We start from the raw sequence: 19,017 nt of genomic DNA, 5'->3' as shown, positions 1-19,017 counted from the left end.
TCCTGTTCAGAGATAATAAGCTTCTTTGTGAGGATTTATAACCTAAAGCTGTTATGTGTATTACGGGACCACTAACCAAGCGTGAATCTATGTACATTGCAGTGTCTAGTCTACACGGAAAAAATTCATTATTGGAATTCGTAATGCAGAAAGGCCTGAGTTCACCGAAGTAGAACGTCACACCTGAAGGTGTAAGAGAAAGAAGATTCTCAGGAGGATACAGGGAATCCTCCCGAAAATGTCAATGGAGAAAAGGACGAACCCTCTCTAGTGCTCGGTAAGAACGTAATATAGATATTTTGAGTGGTCAATCTCCCCCTAAATAGCTTTTTGATACGATTAACTATAGAAGTGCATATAGCATGATTACCTCGGAGGTTGGAATGTGTTTAATTGATCTGACGATTTGGGAACGAAAGGAATACACATGATAGATAACTATTTACGTCAAGCTAGTTGATGATTTAAAGTAATATCTTTGTCCACGCTGGGACTTTAATCATATTTGATAACACTGACATGTCAAATATTAGGGCAAAATTATATCTGTCATTTTCGACCTTATTCGGTGACCAAGGGTGACTTTTGTAATTACCGTTCCCTTTATGCTGATTAGGTTGTTGCCGTACACAACAAATGATAGACTGATATGAAGAATTAAATTTTCTTTGCCAGCGAAATATGAAATGCAAAATTACTAACGAATACTTCAAGAGGAAATATTTCACTATGTTACTAAATCCAGCCGGGACTGTCATGGGCCAGACCGGGGTTCAGTTGCAATCCTCTGTATAAATGCGACAGTTCTCGAGAGTGCTGCACAGCCCCACCTCTCAGTGAAATTCATTTCCTCATTCACGCACATGCAGAGGAAGGTTGCCCATTTGGTTGGAAAATTGTACAGAAAAATGTTACCTTTGTCGTTAGGGGCGGGGAGGAAAAAGTGCCATTATATGGTTGCTGCAGTAATGTAGTCCTATCCGCCTTTTTTATTATGACGTTTCCCCCCACCCCCCACCCCAAATCGGAAAGGGCTACATTATTGCAGCTAGGTCGCATTCATTAAGGAAATATATTATTGTGAAATGATTTGTTAAAGTATATAACAGGTGCTTCAACATACATTTTGCCATCAATCCACAATATTTAATAATGCATACACCATGCCCCATGATTTAAGAGCTAGTTACATCCCCTGTGCAATGAAAAACGATTGACAAAATACAAAACCTCGAATTTTAACAAGTTGGTGGACTAACGCGCCACTTAGATCCGCGCGCCTAAATAATCTACGTCATAAGTAGGTCATCCAATGAAAGTTGTATTTACAAATTGAATACGGACAAAATTCATCAATGGTGGATCAGCGCTGAGGTGCGCGGCAATGATCATGTGAAAACGTTATTTATTTAAGGTATACCACATTTTTTCATGTATTGAAATGAATCGGAGTGAGGCTACTTCTCAATCAATAACATAATCGATTTTTTTTCTTTTCATTCAGCATTTGTTTTTCAAATATTTGAACAGCAATACAGATGTATAGATGAGTCAAAGTTAGTGTCAAAAGAATCTGTCACATTTTTTGTATTGTAATCTATAGAATCTATGTGCACCACACGTGGTATACAGTATACCATAACTATACTACAGGGATATATTATGTTCGCCAGTCTTTGTTCCTTTTCAATGTTTCCTGTACATGGGTAAATCCACTGCCAATGCCTTATATTGAAGTTGAATTCAGAAATGGTAGGCCTAGGTCTTTTTTTTTGAGAACAGCTCTGTATTACGAGACAGCATTCTCTGTCAGTTTTCAATATATCCTAATAATCCATACAGAATTCATGTACAGCTTTTGAATGAGAGAAACTACAAATGGTATAACTCTCTTTTGGTCTTGAGTTAGAAGGTGCAAGCTGTCAAAGAACACGTGGTTTGTAGTGTCAGCTGTTTGTCACTTTAGGGTAATATACAGAAACAGTCACATTTTCAATGCTTGTGATTCTCTTGATTTTACTATCATTATTTACTTTGCACGACACATCCACACGTGTAACCACCAAACTATTAACACCAGCAAGGTACATGTCCAGAAATTAAAAGGGTAAATGTCATGCATTGATATATTGATTAACAAGTCTCTATCCTTGCAGGGCCTTAGCAAATGAATGTCCGTGTGGGAAACACTGCATGATTTTTCTCATCGATGTCGTAGGGTTGTTGATGGATATAGCATGAGTCATGACATATAAGATCTTGATAGGATGGTAATTTTATAAGCTTCCAAGAGTATTGATTGTTTTTGTCAATACTTTAAAAGTATGAATGCAACCCCTACAGTTTGGGGTATTTCGAATCACGTGTGTACATAACTGCAACCAAATAAATGAGCGAGCTGTCCACGTGTATGTGCTGCTTTGTAGTTTCTGATAATTATTTCTTTATGCAAGGTATGTAAAGTTAATGGTTTGATAAGGACTAGTATGGATTTACTATAAGGATTGACCGTTTTTTATACACATTGTGTACAAGTATGTGTGCAGGTTTCAGGTATCAGATATGATATGATGATTTATTTCCAATCAAGGGCCCTTTGAAGCAAACTGAGCATGTTAGAGAGAAAAACAAAATGTTCACAAGTGAAAGAGTATGATTAATAGAATAAAACATTCAAATTCACACAAACATAGTTATCCTGCAATGTACAATTAGCATAAATGACTATCTATAGAAAATGGTTTGGAAAAAAAAAATCTTTTTAATAAAATAATTTTATTGAAATGCCTACATTTTGCAGTCAAAATATTTTTAAACCTTTATTTTGATGGTAATTGTTATGCAGAAATATCTTTTCCTGCATGACCCGCCCTTTGTTTTGCAGAGGGGATTTTGAACTTTAAAATAATTTAAAACAAGAACAAGTGCTAAGTGATTATCTCATTATTATACCCCTCGCAACAAGTTGTGGGGGGGGGGGGGGTATAATGGAATCGGGTTGTCTGTCTGTCCGTCCATCCGTCTGTAGACACAATTGTTTCCGGGCTCTAAAGCATTATCCTTTCCACCTACCGTCACCATATCATATATATGGACTATCCATGGGGTGAAGATGTTCCCTATCGATTTTGGTGTCAAAAAGTCAAAGGTCAAGTGCACTGGACATCAAAGTAGCAATATGGTTTCTGGGCTCTAAAGCGTTATCCTTTCCACCTACAGTCACCATATCATACATATGGACCACCCATGGGATGAAGATGTTCCCTATTGATTTTGGGGTAAAAAGGTCAAAGGTCAAGCGCACTGGACATCGAAGTAGCAATATGGTTTCCATTTAAATTCTTTAACGGCTTTTTTCATTGCATGGAGATGCTGTGTTCCTAGATACCTTTTGGATCATAATACTGAAGTTTTACCTATTACCAACACTCTTTGGGAGATTGGGGTAAGCAGGGGGTATTTTTAGTGAGCATTGCTCACAGTACCTCTTGTTTTTAGAGACTGTGGTTAAATAATACTACCAAATTCAATTGGTGAAATGTTGTTTTCGGGTCATGTTTAACTGTTAACTGGGTTATTCAAAATACCCAGAAGTGACCTGCAATACACTAAAAAGTGTTCTAATTATAACCTCGTCAGGGTTGCTTAAACCAAAATATATTCAATTCGTATCATTGAACTGTTTACTCACAGAACCAACTTTTCGTATATATACCAAAAAACAACCATTTAAAAACTTGTTGGTTTCAGTGTGTAAAAAGTGATTTGGAATACCTTAAATGACTGGGGTTTTTTTATTTACAGAATTTTGCACCAAGCAGGATACTTTAACTAATCAACTGCACATGTATGATGCATGAATTAATAGTATACTTTGTTGGTATGATTTAAATAATCGTGGTACCCATCATCGTTGTGTATATGTAATATGAAAGTGTCCTTATTTAGCCATTTCATTCACATTTTTCATGCAACTAAAGATAACAAACCTCATCCAAGTTTGCTTGTGATTATTTAGTGTTTAAAAACCAGTGCTTGAATCAGGTCAAAATGATATTTCACGATTGGATTCAAGTTTTGATAAAGTAGGACATTAAGACTTTTAAAATTTCATGTTGCTGCATACAGTGATACATTTCATTATTCATATAGTAACAGTAATCAATATGCATCCAGGTCTCCTGTTAAACTCCATTAGATGATGGGAGATATTTCAAAGTAAACGGGAAATTTGATATCCTCAACAGGAGGTTCATAATTTATAATAATGAGAAAGTAGTGGGATAGACATGGGACTATAGATTTGTCAATCTGCCATCAACACACGTGCTTTACATTAGTTTTTAGGTACATGCAGGTCTGTGTATCTCTTATTTTCCTGTTTCCTTGAAACTCTGTGTCATGTAGAAATGTTGAGATTATACACGGTCCACACCCACATGATTCTTGCGTGTGGTTAAATATCTGTGAAGAACAAAGTTATAATCAATACCATGCAGTACTGGTAGTTGAATTTTACGAGCTGCAGAGACTTGAATTTCTGTTTAATGTATTGTTTCAGGACTCTTTGTTTTTTAGGTCACCAACTCAAGTGACCTATTGGTCAGTGTCTGTTGTAATGTGTCTGTCGTGCGTTAAGCCATGAACAACTGAACATTTTTAACTTCTTCTTGATAACTATCATTTCAGTATTCTTTTCAAATTTGGTATGAAGCATCTTTGGGACAAGGGAGACTTAAGATGTCAGGACTCTTTAACCCCTGGGGCCTTAGGGGTTGAAAAATTGACCAATTTTCAAAAATTGTCTTCTCTACAACCACACATCTGTAAGAACAAGAGGCACACAAGCCTTTGAAGGTCACCTGAGTAGTTAGTTAAAAATATGTAACCTTAACACAATATGACTAATTTGGACCCGTCCTAGAGTCAAAAGTTTGGGGTTATGAAATTCACAATTTTGGTACATCCTTTTCTGCTTTTCCTTACTATGCATTTAGTTTTTATACTATATCAACAAACTTTTATATACCACTAGTTTAATTAAGATACAAACTTTTATATACCACTAGTTTAATTAATATATAAAACCGGTTAAATACTTAAGATTTATTTACCAATTGAAATTTACCACAATTTTATTACATGAAAAAATGAAGATAATAAACAGTGATCAATCTCATAAATCCTATAAGGATAACAAAATTGAGAGTATGGCAAACAGGGACCCAGGAAACACCTGAGATGGAATCATTGTTCAAGTGCCTAGGATGAGTAAGCATCCCCTGTTGACCGGTCACACCCACCATGAGCCCTACATCTTGGTCAGTCAGACATTGAATCCAATCTTTTCTGTTTCTAATGTGTGAACATATGTTCTGTGTACATATTTCAATGGGGTTTCATAATTTAGTATCTTTGATGCTGAAGTGAGGTGCCAAATAAGGGTTGCAAAATTACCCAAAAAAAAGTATTTATTGTCATTCTTAAACGATCCACTAAATAACAATCACACCAAATAGTGCATCAGGTCTGATTGTGCCAAATTTTTAAATAAATACACATGTATGCATTATTTCCTTCATCTGGATTTGAACATACATAATCATATGTGAGCGTGCTCAAATATTTAGGAAAGTAAATAAATACACATGCATTATTCAGTGTAACTAATGAAGTACTGCATTCTGCAGTATCTCATGAAAGATTGTGTTCAGCAGAAAGTGGGATAGAACAGGTTATAGGCATGTTCAACAAATAATGCTCATGTACAGTCGTAATCATAATCAGTTCTAATTAGTTTCAGGTCTTGATTGTTATTAGCTCATGTAGGGGTATGTTTGGATTATATAATCACTGTAAACATGCTAACAAACCACTGCATATGATGAATTTCCAGTGATCATTTTCTATATCTCCTAGCAGATTGAAGCATAAACTAAATGAAAAACAGGTAAAAGTAGAAGAATGTAGTTGTATTTCAATATATGCCAACAATGTGTACGCTTGTATATATATATACAGGAACAGATTTCTTATGTTGCCAGCTGAGGGATTTAGTTTTCTTTCTTTTTTCTGTTTGGTGAATTGAGCACCAAGTTTGTAAATAGATGGGATGTTTAAATTGTAAGGAGTGGATGTTTATTTTTCTGGTGCATCTGGTTGACACTGTGAACTGTGTACACAGTATGTAAAAAATGAACTGACACAACAATGCAGTGGATGGTAAATCACCCTAGGCATTTCTGTCTAGCTGTCAAAAACTCATTCATTACCTTCTGTGCTCCATTGTTGTCATATTGTTCTACATATGTTTTTACCAAACCAGTTGAAAATTTAGAATTGATTTGCTGACATGCTTAATAATATTAAATAATGCTGTTTACTTCCCCTCTTGTTTTTTTTTTTTTTTTAATTTTTGACTAGTTTACCTCAAGTATTGAATAAATATAGATTAGACTTCTCTTGTTAAAAAGATATGTTTGTTGGAGTAACACTTGGCTCTGATACAAGTGTAGAAAGTTGGATTAAAGATTTATTGACTAGCCCATACTCTGTGATCAATTTCTGTGAGTATTGTAGTGAGGAATTCTACTTCAGCGCATATTAATGCAAATTCACATTATTATGCCTCGGTGTGTTTAAACAATAAAGATACTGGAAAAGAAAAAAATGTTTCAGTGATGCACAATGAGAGGACGGTAATCAGGCTGTTTATTTGCCAATCATGGATTTTTTTTAATCAATGAAAATTGTTCTACATTTAAATGGTAGAAAGAAGACTCCCTGCTGAATTGTGTGACATTTAGAGTTTGATACACATTACCTTCTAGACTAGGATTAAAATGAATCTATTGTAATTTAATGAGCTCTACCTGCAGCTACTAATCACTTCTTAGTAATACTGTGGCAAGTTCCTATTATCATCATAGGTAATTCTACTGGAGTATTCACCTGGTTTTCTACACAGATGCTAGGACCAGACCATAACATAAAAAAGGGAGATATTGATTGCTTTCCACCTTCTACTTGTGGCTAATGTCATAATCAGGTCAACTCTATAATTTCTAAATTTGTTCACACTGTTAAGCCTATTGGCACATCATGGATGGTCAGATAATTTTCTTGGACATTATGTAGTGGACACACAGTCACGCTTGTCAGGTTACTGACTGTCCAAATTTTATGGCCTTTCAGTTTCCATTGACTGAAGTCATATGCCTGGAGTCAGTTTATTTGAAGATGATGACCATTAATCATTTCTTAATATCAAGGAATTTGATGATGTTCAACACTGTGTAAGACAAACCAACATGGGTCAAATTTCTGACTCTTAAAAGACTGATAATGAAGACTATAGGCTATCTGATAAACATCTCGTGTTTACATGTGATTTTCTCCTCCCCTTGGGGAACCTCATTCTATATAGCTCAGCAGCCTGAATCATCTAAAAATAACTCACTGAGTGCACATTTCTTTATGGAGATGTTCTCATGCATGTGTGAAAATTTCTTGAAATTTGTATTGATACTGGTTTCTTTGGAAATTTGACACCTGATTTGAATCTGTTGGAAAATATATGTGAGAGAAGGACATGAGTAAATTGATGCTGTGAAAATATTTCCACCTGATGCTCTGTAATAAGGACAATACGTGTGTTAAAACTCATCTGTTTAGCTGTATGGAAAAGGTATGTGGAATGAAACCAGTTTTGATGTACAGGAAGTACAGGTTCACATATAAATGAAGAAGGTATAGGTTATAGGGGAAGTGTGATGAGAAATGGACTGTACCAAGACTAGCCATGGTTTCTGTCCAGTATTCAAGGAATTTTGACAAACACATTTGTTATTAACAGTACTGTGATTGATAAAGGTCATACACTGTGCATTTAAGTGGTTCAATCCTTAGCAGGTAAATGTATTTCGATAGCACAACTTTCCTCTGCACAGCTTGAGTACCTCTGAGTGTTGAAGTCATTATCACCATGTTTCTCGGGAATCCAACAACAGAGAATGTTTTTGACCTTAATTTCTGATGCTTTGTACTTTTCAGGTTGCGTGTGGATACAAAGTTCCGAAGCAGATCTAAAGACGCGAGATGTATATGGACTAATGTCCGTACTTACCAGGACAGATATTTGCGGCAACGAAAATGGCATGGATTCAAGAACAATATGCACACTAAAACTACCTCTGGAAATTAAACAACATTAAGAAAAACACTAAATCTGAGTATACCTTATTAACGGTCAGATTTCACAATACTACAGAGAGGGGGATATTTTCGAGAAAAATGAGCTTCAAGGAAAATTCTTACGGCGGAACCAATCCTCTGAATTCACCTTCAGAGGCAAAAAGGCGGCGTGTCGTGGGGGATGACGTCTCTGTAACGAGCACACTCAGCAGTCGAGTGAGTAGTCGCTCACACTCCCCTACCTTTTCGGAGACCCTGGATGACAGTTTCCTGAGCACACCTGGAAACTCTCCAGCTACGACATTGAAGTTGAAAGAGAAATTTCGAGTAAAATATGGTAGAACAGAACTACTTTCTACCATTGAGCAATATCTTTTGGATAAAGATATTATTGAAGCTTGCCAGGTAAGTGAAGAAAAAATCATTTTATCTATTAGATTTCTTGAAAATGCATTTATGTTTCTAAAGTTTTGTTGACTATATTGGTGTATATTGAGTTTCGGGGTTTTTTGTTGAGTATACTGAGTGTTGGGGTGTTTTGTTGACTATACTGATGTATACTGAGTGTGTTGTGTTGACTATACTGATGTATACTGAGTGTGTTGTGTTGACTATACTGATGTATACTGAGTGTGTTGTGTTGACTATACTGATGTATACTGAGTGTGTTGTGTTGACTATACTGATGTATACTGAGTGTGTTGTGTTGACTATACTGATGTATACTGAGTGTGTTGTGTTGACTATACTGATGTATTCTGAGTGTGTTGTGTTGACTATACTGATGTATACTGAGTGTGTTGTGTTGACTATACTGATGTATACTGAGTGTGTTGTGTTGACTATACTGAGTGTGTTGTGTTGACTATACTGATGTATACTGAGTATGTTGTGTTGACTATACTGAGTGTGTTGTGTTGACTATACTGATGTATTCTGAGTATGTTGTGTTGACTATACTGAGAGTGTTGTGTTGACTATACTGATGTATACTGAGTGTGTTGTGTTGACTATACTGATGTATTCTGAGTGTGTTGTGTTGACTATACTGATGTATACTGAGTGTGTTGTGTTGACTATACTGATGTATACTGAGAGTGTTGTGTTGACTATACTGATGTATACTGAGAGTGTTGTGTTGACTATACTGATGTATACTGAGAGTGTTGTGTTGACTATACTGATGTATACTGAGTGTGTTGTGTTGACTATACTGATGTATACTGAGTGTGTTGTGTTGACTATACTGAGAGTGTTGTGTTGACTATACTGATGTATACTGAGTGTGTTGTGTTGACTATACTGATGTATACTGAGTGTGTTGTTTTGACTATACTGAGTGTGTTGTGTTGACTATACTGAGTGTGTTGTGTTGACTATACTGATGTATACTGAGTGTGTTGTGTTGACTATACTGATGTATACTGAGTGTGTTGTGTTGACTATACTGATGTATACTGAGTGTGTTGTGTTGACTATACTGATGTATACTGAGTGTGTTGTATTGACTATAATGATGTATACTGAGTGTGTTGTGTTGACTATACTGATGTATACTGAGTGTGTTGTGTTGACTATACTGAGTGTGTTGTGTTGACTATACTGATGTATACTGAGTGTGTTGTGTTGACTATACTGATGTATACTGAGTGTGTTGTGTTGACTATACTGAGTGTGTTGTGTTGACTATACTGATGTATACTGAGTGTGTTGTGTTGACTATACTGAGTGTGTTGTGTTGACTATACTGGTATATATTTAGGCAGTCAGATTTTTCTGTACTGATGTATATTACAATTTCGAGGTGCTTTTTGTTGAAGAAGTGGACAATTACGTTCTAACTGTCACAATAATTGTGCGTGAGTTTGCACATTGTATGGTCTATTCAAACTGAGCCAGGTAGTAATGGTGAATGCTAGTCCACCAATCAATAAACTGTCCTAGATAACAAAAGGAGATTAAATTGATTGCTTCAATCATTGAATGTCAGCTAAATAAGGGTTGATGTGATCTTTCATAATTACCAGCATTTTATGATTTCTGTTATACACAAGAGAGTTTCTTAAACAATTACTGCATGATAACTAATAAGATACTGAGATTAGAATTGCATGCAGATATACCCCCCTGAAGGCCGTAGGGGGATGTGAAATCAGTCTTCAGAGAGGCTCTTGTCACACCTTTTTCTATGCATTATATATAACGTACTGATACTTTTAAGATTAGGATGGGATGAAAGGTCTTACCACAAAAGAGCTAGTGTAATATGCTCAGATGTTCTAAGAAGTGTAAGTTTAGAGGCCCCCTACCTTTCTTTGAAATAAAAAAAATTATGGATATTGCAGAACAAACTTTTCAATTGCACTTTGAGGTAAATAAGACATTTATAGGGTAGATCAGATTTTTGTTCAAAGTTTGTCAGACTGCTGTTTTCAGGTAGCCATAGTATGTATAATCCAAATGTAGCTTTAGTTGTAGAGTATGTATAATCCAAATGTAGCTTTAGTTGTAGAGTATGTATAATCCAGATGTAGCTTTAGTTGATGTACATAATGTATATTGTCTTCACAGTTCCCAGATGACACTGAGGATACAGATGGCAACAAAAAGGTTTCACTAATGGAGTTCCGTCAACAGTATAGAGAGTTGTCCCAGTGGCTGACCAATGTCCAGAGGGTGGCCCAAAAGTCACTGGGTTCAAAGATGCTCTCTGAAAAGTATCTAGCCCAGGTAAGTTTTGACATAGAAACCATACCTACTGGACATACCCAACTGATACAAGATTAAATTGTACATAAAATCAAATGGTTGATTATCCAAAATGTAGAAATAGTTAGTTAAATATTAAGGCAAGGTTTTCACTTGCATGCCAAGATTTCTGAAATTACATCACAAGGCATGGTTTTTGTAATGGCTATCTTTCTAAGATAAAGAAATATCAAGTGTGTAGACCAACTATGTATTCAGAATAGATGCTTTACTGCAAAAAATACAAGCAACATCCAGTACAGTATATCTTTTGCACTACAATGAGGTATGGTTATTAAAGAGATCTTGCATTGCAGAAACAACAAATGTTGAAGATTACAGATAATGTATACAGTATGTACCAACTTGATATAATTTGCAGTTGGTGTCAAAATTAATACAGACACTGCCTTTAAACAGAGTTTGGCTATATCTGTAGAACATACAATAATAGTACATTAGATTCAACATTTGTAGACTATGATGGTGGTTATAAAATTCATTGCAATACATATACCATGGGATTTACTAGAATATATGATCTGTTAAAGACCCTATCACATTACCAAAACCAAGTATCCCACTCCAATTAATTTCCTGAACTCTGTTTGACCCTTGCATCCTTACCACTCTGTCGCGAGAAGTAATCATTCATCATCAATATTTTCTCTGCCTTATCGTTGTGGTATTGATTGATGAAAAGCTGTCCTAGTCTCTCCCCAAAACTGGTCTTTATTGGTAGGGTCTGGACCAATATTAAATGTCATGAGATTTAGAGATTTCTCTTTGAAGAAACATGAATTTACTTAATCAACTTTTTTGTGAATTACTGCAGCATAATGTCAATCTCTCTCTCTCTCTCTCTCTCTCTCTCTCTCTCTCTCTCTCTCTCTCTCTCTTTTTTCAATTGAAACAACTTTGAGATACATGTATAAAAAAAATTGACAAATGCATCATGAAATATTCCCACCACAAAATTGTCATTTATTTAGGTATCCTTTGACATTAAATGTTAGGCATTGAATTTACAGATATATGACTCCTCCATTAACAGTCATTCATGTAACAAAAACCTGACTTCCCATGATAAAATGAAGTGTCTGATAATAATTTTGATTTGGGTTATGTTATTTCACCAAATAGGTGTAATTACTAAGCCTGACAGGTAAAATTTAAAACCTGTGTACCTGGCAGGTATAGTGTATGTGTTGCTTTTCAGGCTTTGTTCATGTAATTACAGTAAATTACCACAAAGCAGAGGTTGTTGTAAAATGGAAATTCGATACATGTGTACCCAAAACTGAAAGTAAATGACCCATATGAAATGTTATTATGCTTGGCTTTCTTTTTCATTGCCATGCACGTTTATGGAGACAAGTTTTATGAAATTGTAGTACAGGGTGTCAAGTCCCTATCTATTCCTATATTTTCCTATAAACTTGAAGGTTACTATATTTTCCCTATAAGTCATTAAAATCCCTATAAAGCCCTATATATCCAAAAACAAAATGATAGTCCTATTTTCAAAAATGATAAAAATAGGAGAGAAAAAAACAAAAAATCCAGGAGCTAATGCTAGATTGATATTTAATTAGATTGTTATAAAGAGAATAACTATGATGATTTTATAATCAAGAACTGTCTATTGGATGGAAAACTGTCCACATCTGAAAGGATTTTGTCTTTGTTTTATGTTTAATATTATTTCTTCCCCAGTAAGATACTATGCTTGCTAGATTTTTATGCAGAAACAATAAACTTTTATACAAATTCTTTAATAAAAACCCAATTTATTCCTATAAATCTGCTGTAAAAATCCCTATGTTTGCCCTATAAAGTGGAGGGAAAATTCCTATAATCATATATATTATAGACCAAAAGTGGCTTGACACCCTGGTAGTATCATGTTTCCACAATTCTGTGAATACTAATTAATTATAAATTTTGTTTTTCTTGAAATCTAGAAATACAATGCTTTAGCTACCCGCAAAGTACAATGTTCACCCCGACTTCTGGGCTCAGCATTTTATTGACCTCAAAAGTGCCAATAACTGTATAATACGTACTGCATTTGTATACAAATAACTTTCGCTCTCACTAGATTTAAGATTTGAACAATACACAATGATTGACATTTTCTCATGCAATATGAGGCTTTAGCGGCTGTGAAGTACTATATTCACCGAGTCCAGAGGTGAAGATTGCACTTTTTCAGTTAACTAAACCATCGTATTGACTGTCAAATGTTTCATTATATGACTCGATGATTTAGAACAGAAGAGCCTATGAACCGATACCTGGTTGACCATTTTGTATGCAGATACAATTCAAGGCCTAGCCAAAAGTGATTAGAAACACCATTATTTTTGTATTATATGACTAGATAATTTAAAACATCAAAAACAGCTAATACAACTTACCAAAATATACCTGATGGATCATCTTTAGATTGGGTTCAATGTTACTATAATTCAACAATTGTTACTCCAATTGTGATAGAATTCAGATACAATTATTAGTGTTAAATCTAGGATCTAAAGAGTGCACACATACTATACCATATGTTCAAAAGGGCACTTTTCGTCGCGGCAAGACAATTCCGGGGCACTTTCATTGTATCATACTATGATAGTAATAGAATGATCATTTAGCCTCTTTAAAAGTTAATACCTGCTGCCTTGATTTTAAACTTTTCAATCAACCTTGTGAAGTAAAGAACAATTGTTTATATTTACAAATATTTTTAAAAAAATTTAATGAGAAAAAAGGGCATGGTGCAATTAAAAAGGGCATGGTGCGGCACCATGCTAGTTTGCTTTATATTTAACACTAATCATAAAGCAAGACCTAGTCAAAAGCTAATAGTGATGTGAGTTTTCACTGATTGACCAAAATACAATCATCATCGTATCAATTTGGAATTTCTTAATTTAATTATGGTCTATGATAGAGAAGTCAAATGTTTTGTCCATCTCAAAGGCAAGTTTGCAGGTGAATATAACAAATATAACATTCTATTTTTTTTTAGTTTGCTGGATCTCAGCCCATCAGAAAGCTTATTTTTCACACAATAAAGAAAAATACCTATTGGGACACTTAGAAATTGCATATTTCCAGGGTGCTCTTAATCAGGATTATATTTTTGTACTATCCAGATATTATCATCAGCTACCCACGGCTGATGTCATCTTTTACTAATGATGGGTAAAAGACGAAATCAGGAGCGGCTATTCGACCATGGTATCTTATTAGTTATCCAGGTCCAATCAAGGATGGTTATATTCCATTCACCCTGGTCTGCAACCTCAAGGTTTCTGGAATACAACCCAGGGTAAATCCGTGTACAACTTTGATATTATCTGATTGGACCTGGATAACCAGTTTATTTACTGTGTAACCAAATTTGTTATCGAGGTGGTATGGAAGGCAAATCTTTTTGTAGAGTTATGTTTGTTAGAGTTGTTCCCCTGTGTACAGTAGGAATGTTTGAGAGAAAAAGGTTCTAGCCCTTATTTTCTTTATTTACATTATCTCATATGCATGTAGGGAGACAATGTATTGTGACATTACATTATTTACCCTGGCTTCAGCAGGGTGTACGTAAATTTACACCTGGCTTGTTAACCAAATCAAAAATCATCTTACAAGTTATATAAGAAATAAGTATGTATATCTTTACAGAGCAACAATTTAGACCTCCTAAACAAGTCTTTAACCAGGCGCAAATCTTTCATGGACTATGCAAAACAACTCCTTCATCGTGAGCCAAACCTCCAGCAGGAAATAGAAGAAAGAGTCAGCTGCCTTAACAAGATGTGGAGCACTTTGGAACAAGATGTCAGTGGCAAGGCAATGTGGCAGAATGCTGAAACTATGATCAGAGGTTTGTTTGTGAAATTGTAACCACCAAGTTGAACAAAGGGAGGTAACTTGGTTAGGTTAATAATACTTTAGAATTTAGTCAGGAAAAGTGTGCTTTACAATTAGAGTTGTCTTTCTTACCCTTAGATCTTGAAATGGATTTGAAGACTTTGCAGGCCTGGCTTACAGACACAGATCACAAGATATTTTCGATGACAACCCAGTACCAAAAGTCAGATGTTGAGTTGAAGAAATGCCTGGATGAGCACAAGGTATGTTTTGTTGATTTTGTAATGGAAACAATCCTGAAGTGGCAAAATCAGAAATGTCCTTGTAGTAAAAGCCTGGTATCCCTTTTTGTTCAATCAGTCAGGTATTGGCAGAAGTAGATTATACAATTTCCTCTTATTCTTTTACTTTGGCAGCTTCCATTTTCACGATTATTTAAATAATTTTGTGCAAAGACGGTGACCCAGATTGATGCTTTTTGAACTGCATCGAAACTAGGCAAACAGTACTTTTATTACCCCTCACAATTCATGTAGTAATGGAACTGTTCTTAGTATGGATGGGTGTTTTTATGTGTAACACTGAATTTGTAGACAGTCTACAGTCCTTTCGTCTGTCCCAACTTAGTTTTCCGAACTTTTTCCTCATTTAGGAAGCTGAAATTTGGTATGTGATTTACTAATGTATGTTTACAGGTCAGGTTTAAGTTTTATCACATGTAGCTTTGTTATCAAGAGTAAAGAACCCTTTGAGTTTATGGTCAAGGTCACGGTGGGTCTTCATGGAAAAAGCTTATAGACACTCATTGTAAGGGAATATTCCCCCACTTTGTGGAGCTCTTATAGCAATTATATTAAATGTTTATATTTGTTATAATGGCTGCTGTATCCGTGCAAATTTAAGGCTTGTCCAATGATCCAAATCTATCTCGTATTAAATCGGGCTACCTTGATCTGAATTTAATAGACTGAATTGTCTATTTTAAATTTGCCTGTGAGTAAATGAGGTTGAACAAGAATAGATGTTTCATTTTTATGAATCGTAGACAAAATAATTGCAGAAAATAATTTGTCTTAAAATTTTATTTTGAATTATTAAAATCGTTAACATATCACATAATTGGTTGATAAACATGGGCATCATTTGATAAATGAACTGTGAGCTTTTCATCTTCCTGCTTCACTATGCTGTGATATCTTACCGCTGGAAGCATGGTTAACCACATATTTACACAAAATGAGTCAGAAAAAGGAAAAACTATGAAGATGAGATCAGAGTTTGTACATTTCACAAACATTAGTAGGTTGGCAGAGCATGGCTTCAATATCATCAGGATGGAGGGGGGGGGGGGGGGGGGGGTAAATGGTGACGTAAATTGATATTCCACCAATATCAATAAGTGACTTTGCATCTTGAAACATTGCCATGGCTGAATGGTACAACAAGCTCAGAATTCAAAAGACTCTCATAAAGAAAAATGACAAAGAGAGAGAAAGGAGGGAAACATACAGATGAAAGAGAGAAAAAGAGTGTAGAGGAATTAAAAAAGACAGAAGTTAAAGAAGAGAATGGTTATAAGAGTGTATCAGATGAGGATGATTGTGAGCAAACTTATACTGAAAATGTATCAAAGATTTTTAGTTCCCTATTGATGAAGCCAGAGATGACTACTAGTTTCACTTTGCACTCTTTTCGTCTGTCCCAACTTAGTTTTCCAAACTTTTTCATCATTTAGGAAGCTGAAATTTGGTGTGAGATTTCATATCCTTAGCCTCAAGTTTTATTGCTGTGTGAGGTTTTTCCTAACGCAGCAATAGAACTTGAGGATAAGGATATGAATGAAGCATTGTCTGATGCAATGATAAAGACATCTTTGTTTGCAGATGACCATTGACATGTTTTGAATATTAAAATTAAAGAAAATGCAAAAGGCAATATTATTAAATTTTCAACACCAGACATATTCCTGGCAATATGTATAGACTTATAAAAATCTTTCCCAATATTTAAAAAAAAAAATCATTTGTTAGTTAATTTTGTATATATTTTTGTTAGTATTTGTAGTTTAAATCATAAACAGTTGTGAATTCATTTACTCCTATGACAAATAACTATTCAGAGCATGTCTGAAATGCAACTGGAAGGGGTTTCGCTATATGTATATTACAAAACATCTCTTTGCAACTCATTAGAAAAATGTCATAGAGATGAAAAGTAAAAATTTTTGCTTTTAAGTTGAAAGAGACTGTGATGTGCAGTTTCGCCTTTACACGATTCATATGCAAATTAATGACTCGAATTATCAATTTATTCATGACAGATTGCATGAATGTTTATAATGATTAAAAATAAAAATTAATAACGCATGTCTGTGTACAGTCTTTCTTGTATGTAAAGTATGAAAATATTATGAGATGAGTAAACCATTATAGGGATGAGTGGTCATATCTTAACTCATCTCATGGGACGAGTGGTTATAAAAATGTTTTTCTCACCATGGCTAAGTAAGTATATGAAAATATTACTTTGAAAATCCCTGTTTTCAAACTTGTTCAACTGTTGTCATTGACAAATGTTACAGAAATATGTAAACTGGGAAAATATATTTATAAATTTTCAAAATTATTTAAAGAGCAGAAAATGAATATATTATATGATTTAGGAGCTTATCCTTATCATTATTATTGGGTTTTTTTTATTTGGGGGGGGGGTGGGGGGTCTTTTTGGATGATTTGATTTAATTCATGATTAGAAAAATTGTAATTGTTGTCTTAATATCACTAACCTGTTTTCCCTTGTGTATATGGCACACTGAAAATGCATATACATTAAATGTATGAACTGCATGGTTCCATGGTAATAAACTGTACATACAGGTACTTTTCAAAGAGTTGGACATGCCACACAAGTTTAATGACAGATGATGTATACAAGTCCATGACCTAATTTTATGTAAAGGGGATATTTTACACCTCTTTAGGCATATGTTTAAACACCAGTTTCATCATAAAATTTATTTAAATGCTCCATGTGAACACATTTTGATTGACATCGAAAGTAGACGTAGCGAAAGTGGTAATATAGCTTTCAGGTTGCTTGTTTATCTGTCTGTCCATAACATTTCTGAGTCTCAGCTCACCTAGTGTATGATTTAACATGGGCTAAATCTTTCGAACCAAGGGGGAGAGGGTTTTGATATTTTACACAGTGATTCCGAAGGTCCGTCAGACATTGGCAAATGTCCGGTGTTTTTTTTTCTGGTCCGATCAGTATCAGCTGTTGGCCGGACCAAGTGTCCGATAATTTTTTTTTCCAATGAAATACATGATTAGATAAATTTTCAATTTTTAGCAGCATTTCTTAAAACTCATTCTGTTCTTTAGTCATTGCAAACAGAAAACGTGTTTACATTTAACTCAAATATTTATCAAACTTGCAATCATCTTCAATTCCCCCGAGAGGGTGATAATACAATTGAGCAATATCCCGTGAAACTACAGACGTCTTTGAAGCGTTTGAATTAGGTAATAAATAACACGTAAATAAAGCATTTAAACTATACTTTTGATCAAGAAGTACTTGAACAACATGGGCACATTTGATTTAACAATTTGCATTTGAGTTACACAAATTGCTCGAGTTAAAAAAAAACAATGTGTATTTCATAACACTGGTGTTGAACACGGGTTGGAAAAGTTTACTCCACTGACGAATATGAAGTCAAATGCTTGAGCTAATAAAGTATGTCGCTGATGCCATTCTGGGCCAGAAAGTTCAAATTTACATGAAAGCTTCCTGACATTTTGTTAAAACCATGGCCCCCGGGGGTAGGGTAGGGCGACAATAGGGAATCAAAGGTTTGCATGGGAATATATAGGGAACATCTTTAAAAATCTTCTCAAGAACCACTGGGCCAGAAAGTTCAAATGTACATGAAATTTTAAGTTTCCTAGTATAGTGTAAATTCAAGTTTGTAAATACCATGGCCCCCAAGGGTAGCGTGGGGCTAATCTCGGCTGAGATTCGGCTTGGCTGAATATTTGGACTAATGCCTTCATCGAATCTCGGAGCAGTCCTTCATAATTCTTGTCTGGAAATTTACTTTCAGCTTCGGCTGGTTCTAACAATTAATGTGCACTTGGGCGACACTACTGTTTGCTTCAAATAAGTGATCTCAGCCGAGATTAGGGTAGGGCCACTATAGGG

At 35.0% G+C, this 19,017-nt stretch overlaps 1 protein-coding gene across 4 annotated transcripts in view; it reads left to right on the top strand.

The window, feature by feature from the left end:
* Positions 1–22: 22 nt before the first annotated feature.
* The window catches only part of LOC125652656 (uncharacterized), a 41,314-nt gene continuing 22,319 nt past the window's right edge, over positions 23–19,017 (top strand). Inside the window, exons 1-5 of one of the 4 annotated variants that reach the window (XM_048882001.2) lie at positions 23–277; positions 8,053–8,598; positions 10,765–10,923; positions 14,623–14,824; positions 14,950–15,074. In XM_048882001.2, the coding sequence (XP_048737958.2) occupies positions 8,293–8,598; positions 10,765–10,923; positions 14,623–14,824; positions 14,950–15,074 (792 nt within the window). In that variant the 5' untranslated portion in view covers positions 23–277; positions 8,053–8,292. Of the gene's footprint in view, positions 278–1,319; positions 1,415–7,451; positions 7,912–8,052; positions 8,599–10,764; positions 10,924–14,622; positions 14,825–14,949; positions 15,075–19,017 lie in introns of those variants that run through there. The other 3 variants (XM_048882000.2, XM_048882003.2, XM_048882002.2) reach the window with 3 other exon arrangements.

The sequence above is a fragment of the Ostrea edulis genome, chromosome 5, assembly GCF_947568905.1.
Source record: "Ostrea edulis chromosome 5, xbOstEdul1.1, whole genome shotgun sequence".
Classification (NCBI taxonomy): Eukaryota; Metazoa; Mollusca; class Bivalvia; order Ostreida; family Ostreidae; genus Ostrea; species Ostrea edulis.
Note: the sequence above shows the minus strand (reverse complement) of the source record. Positions and strands in the feature narration are given on the sequence as shown.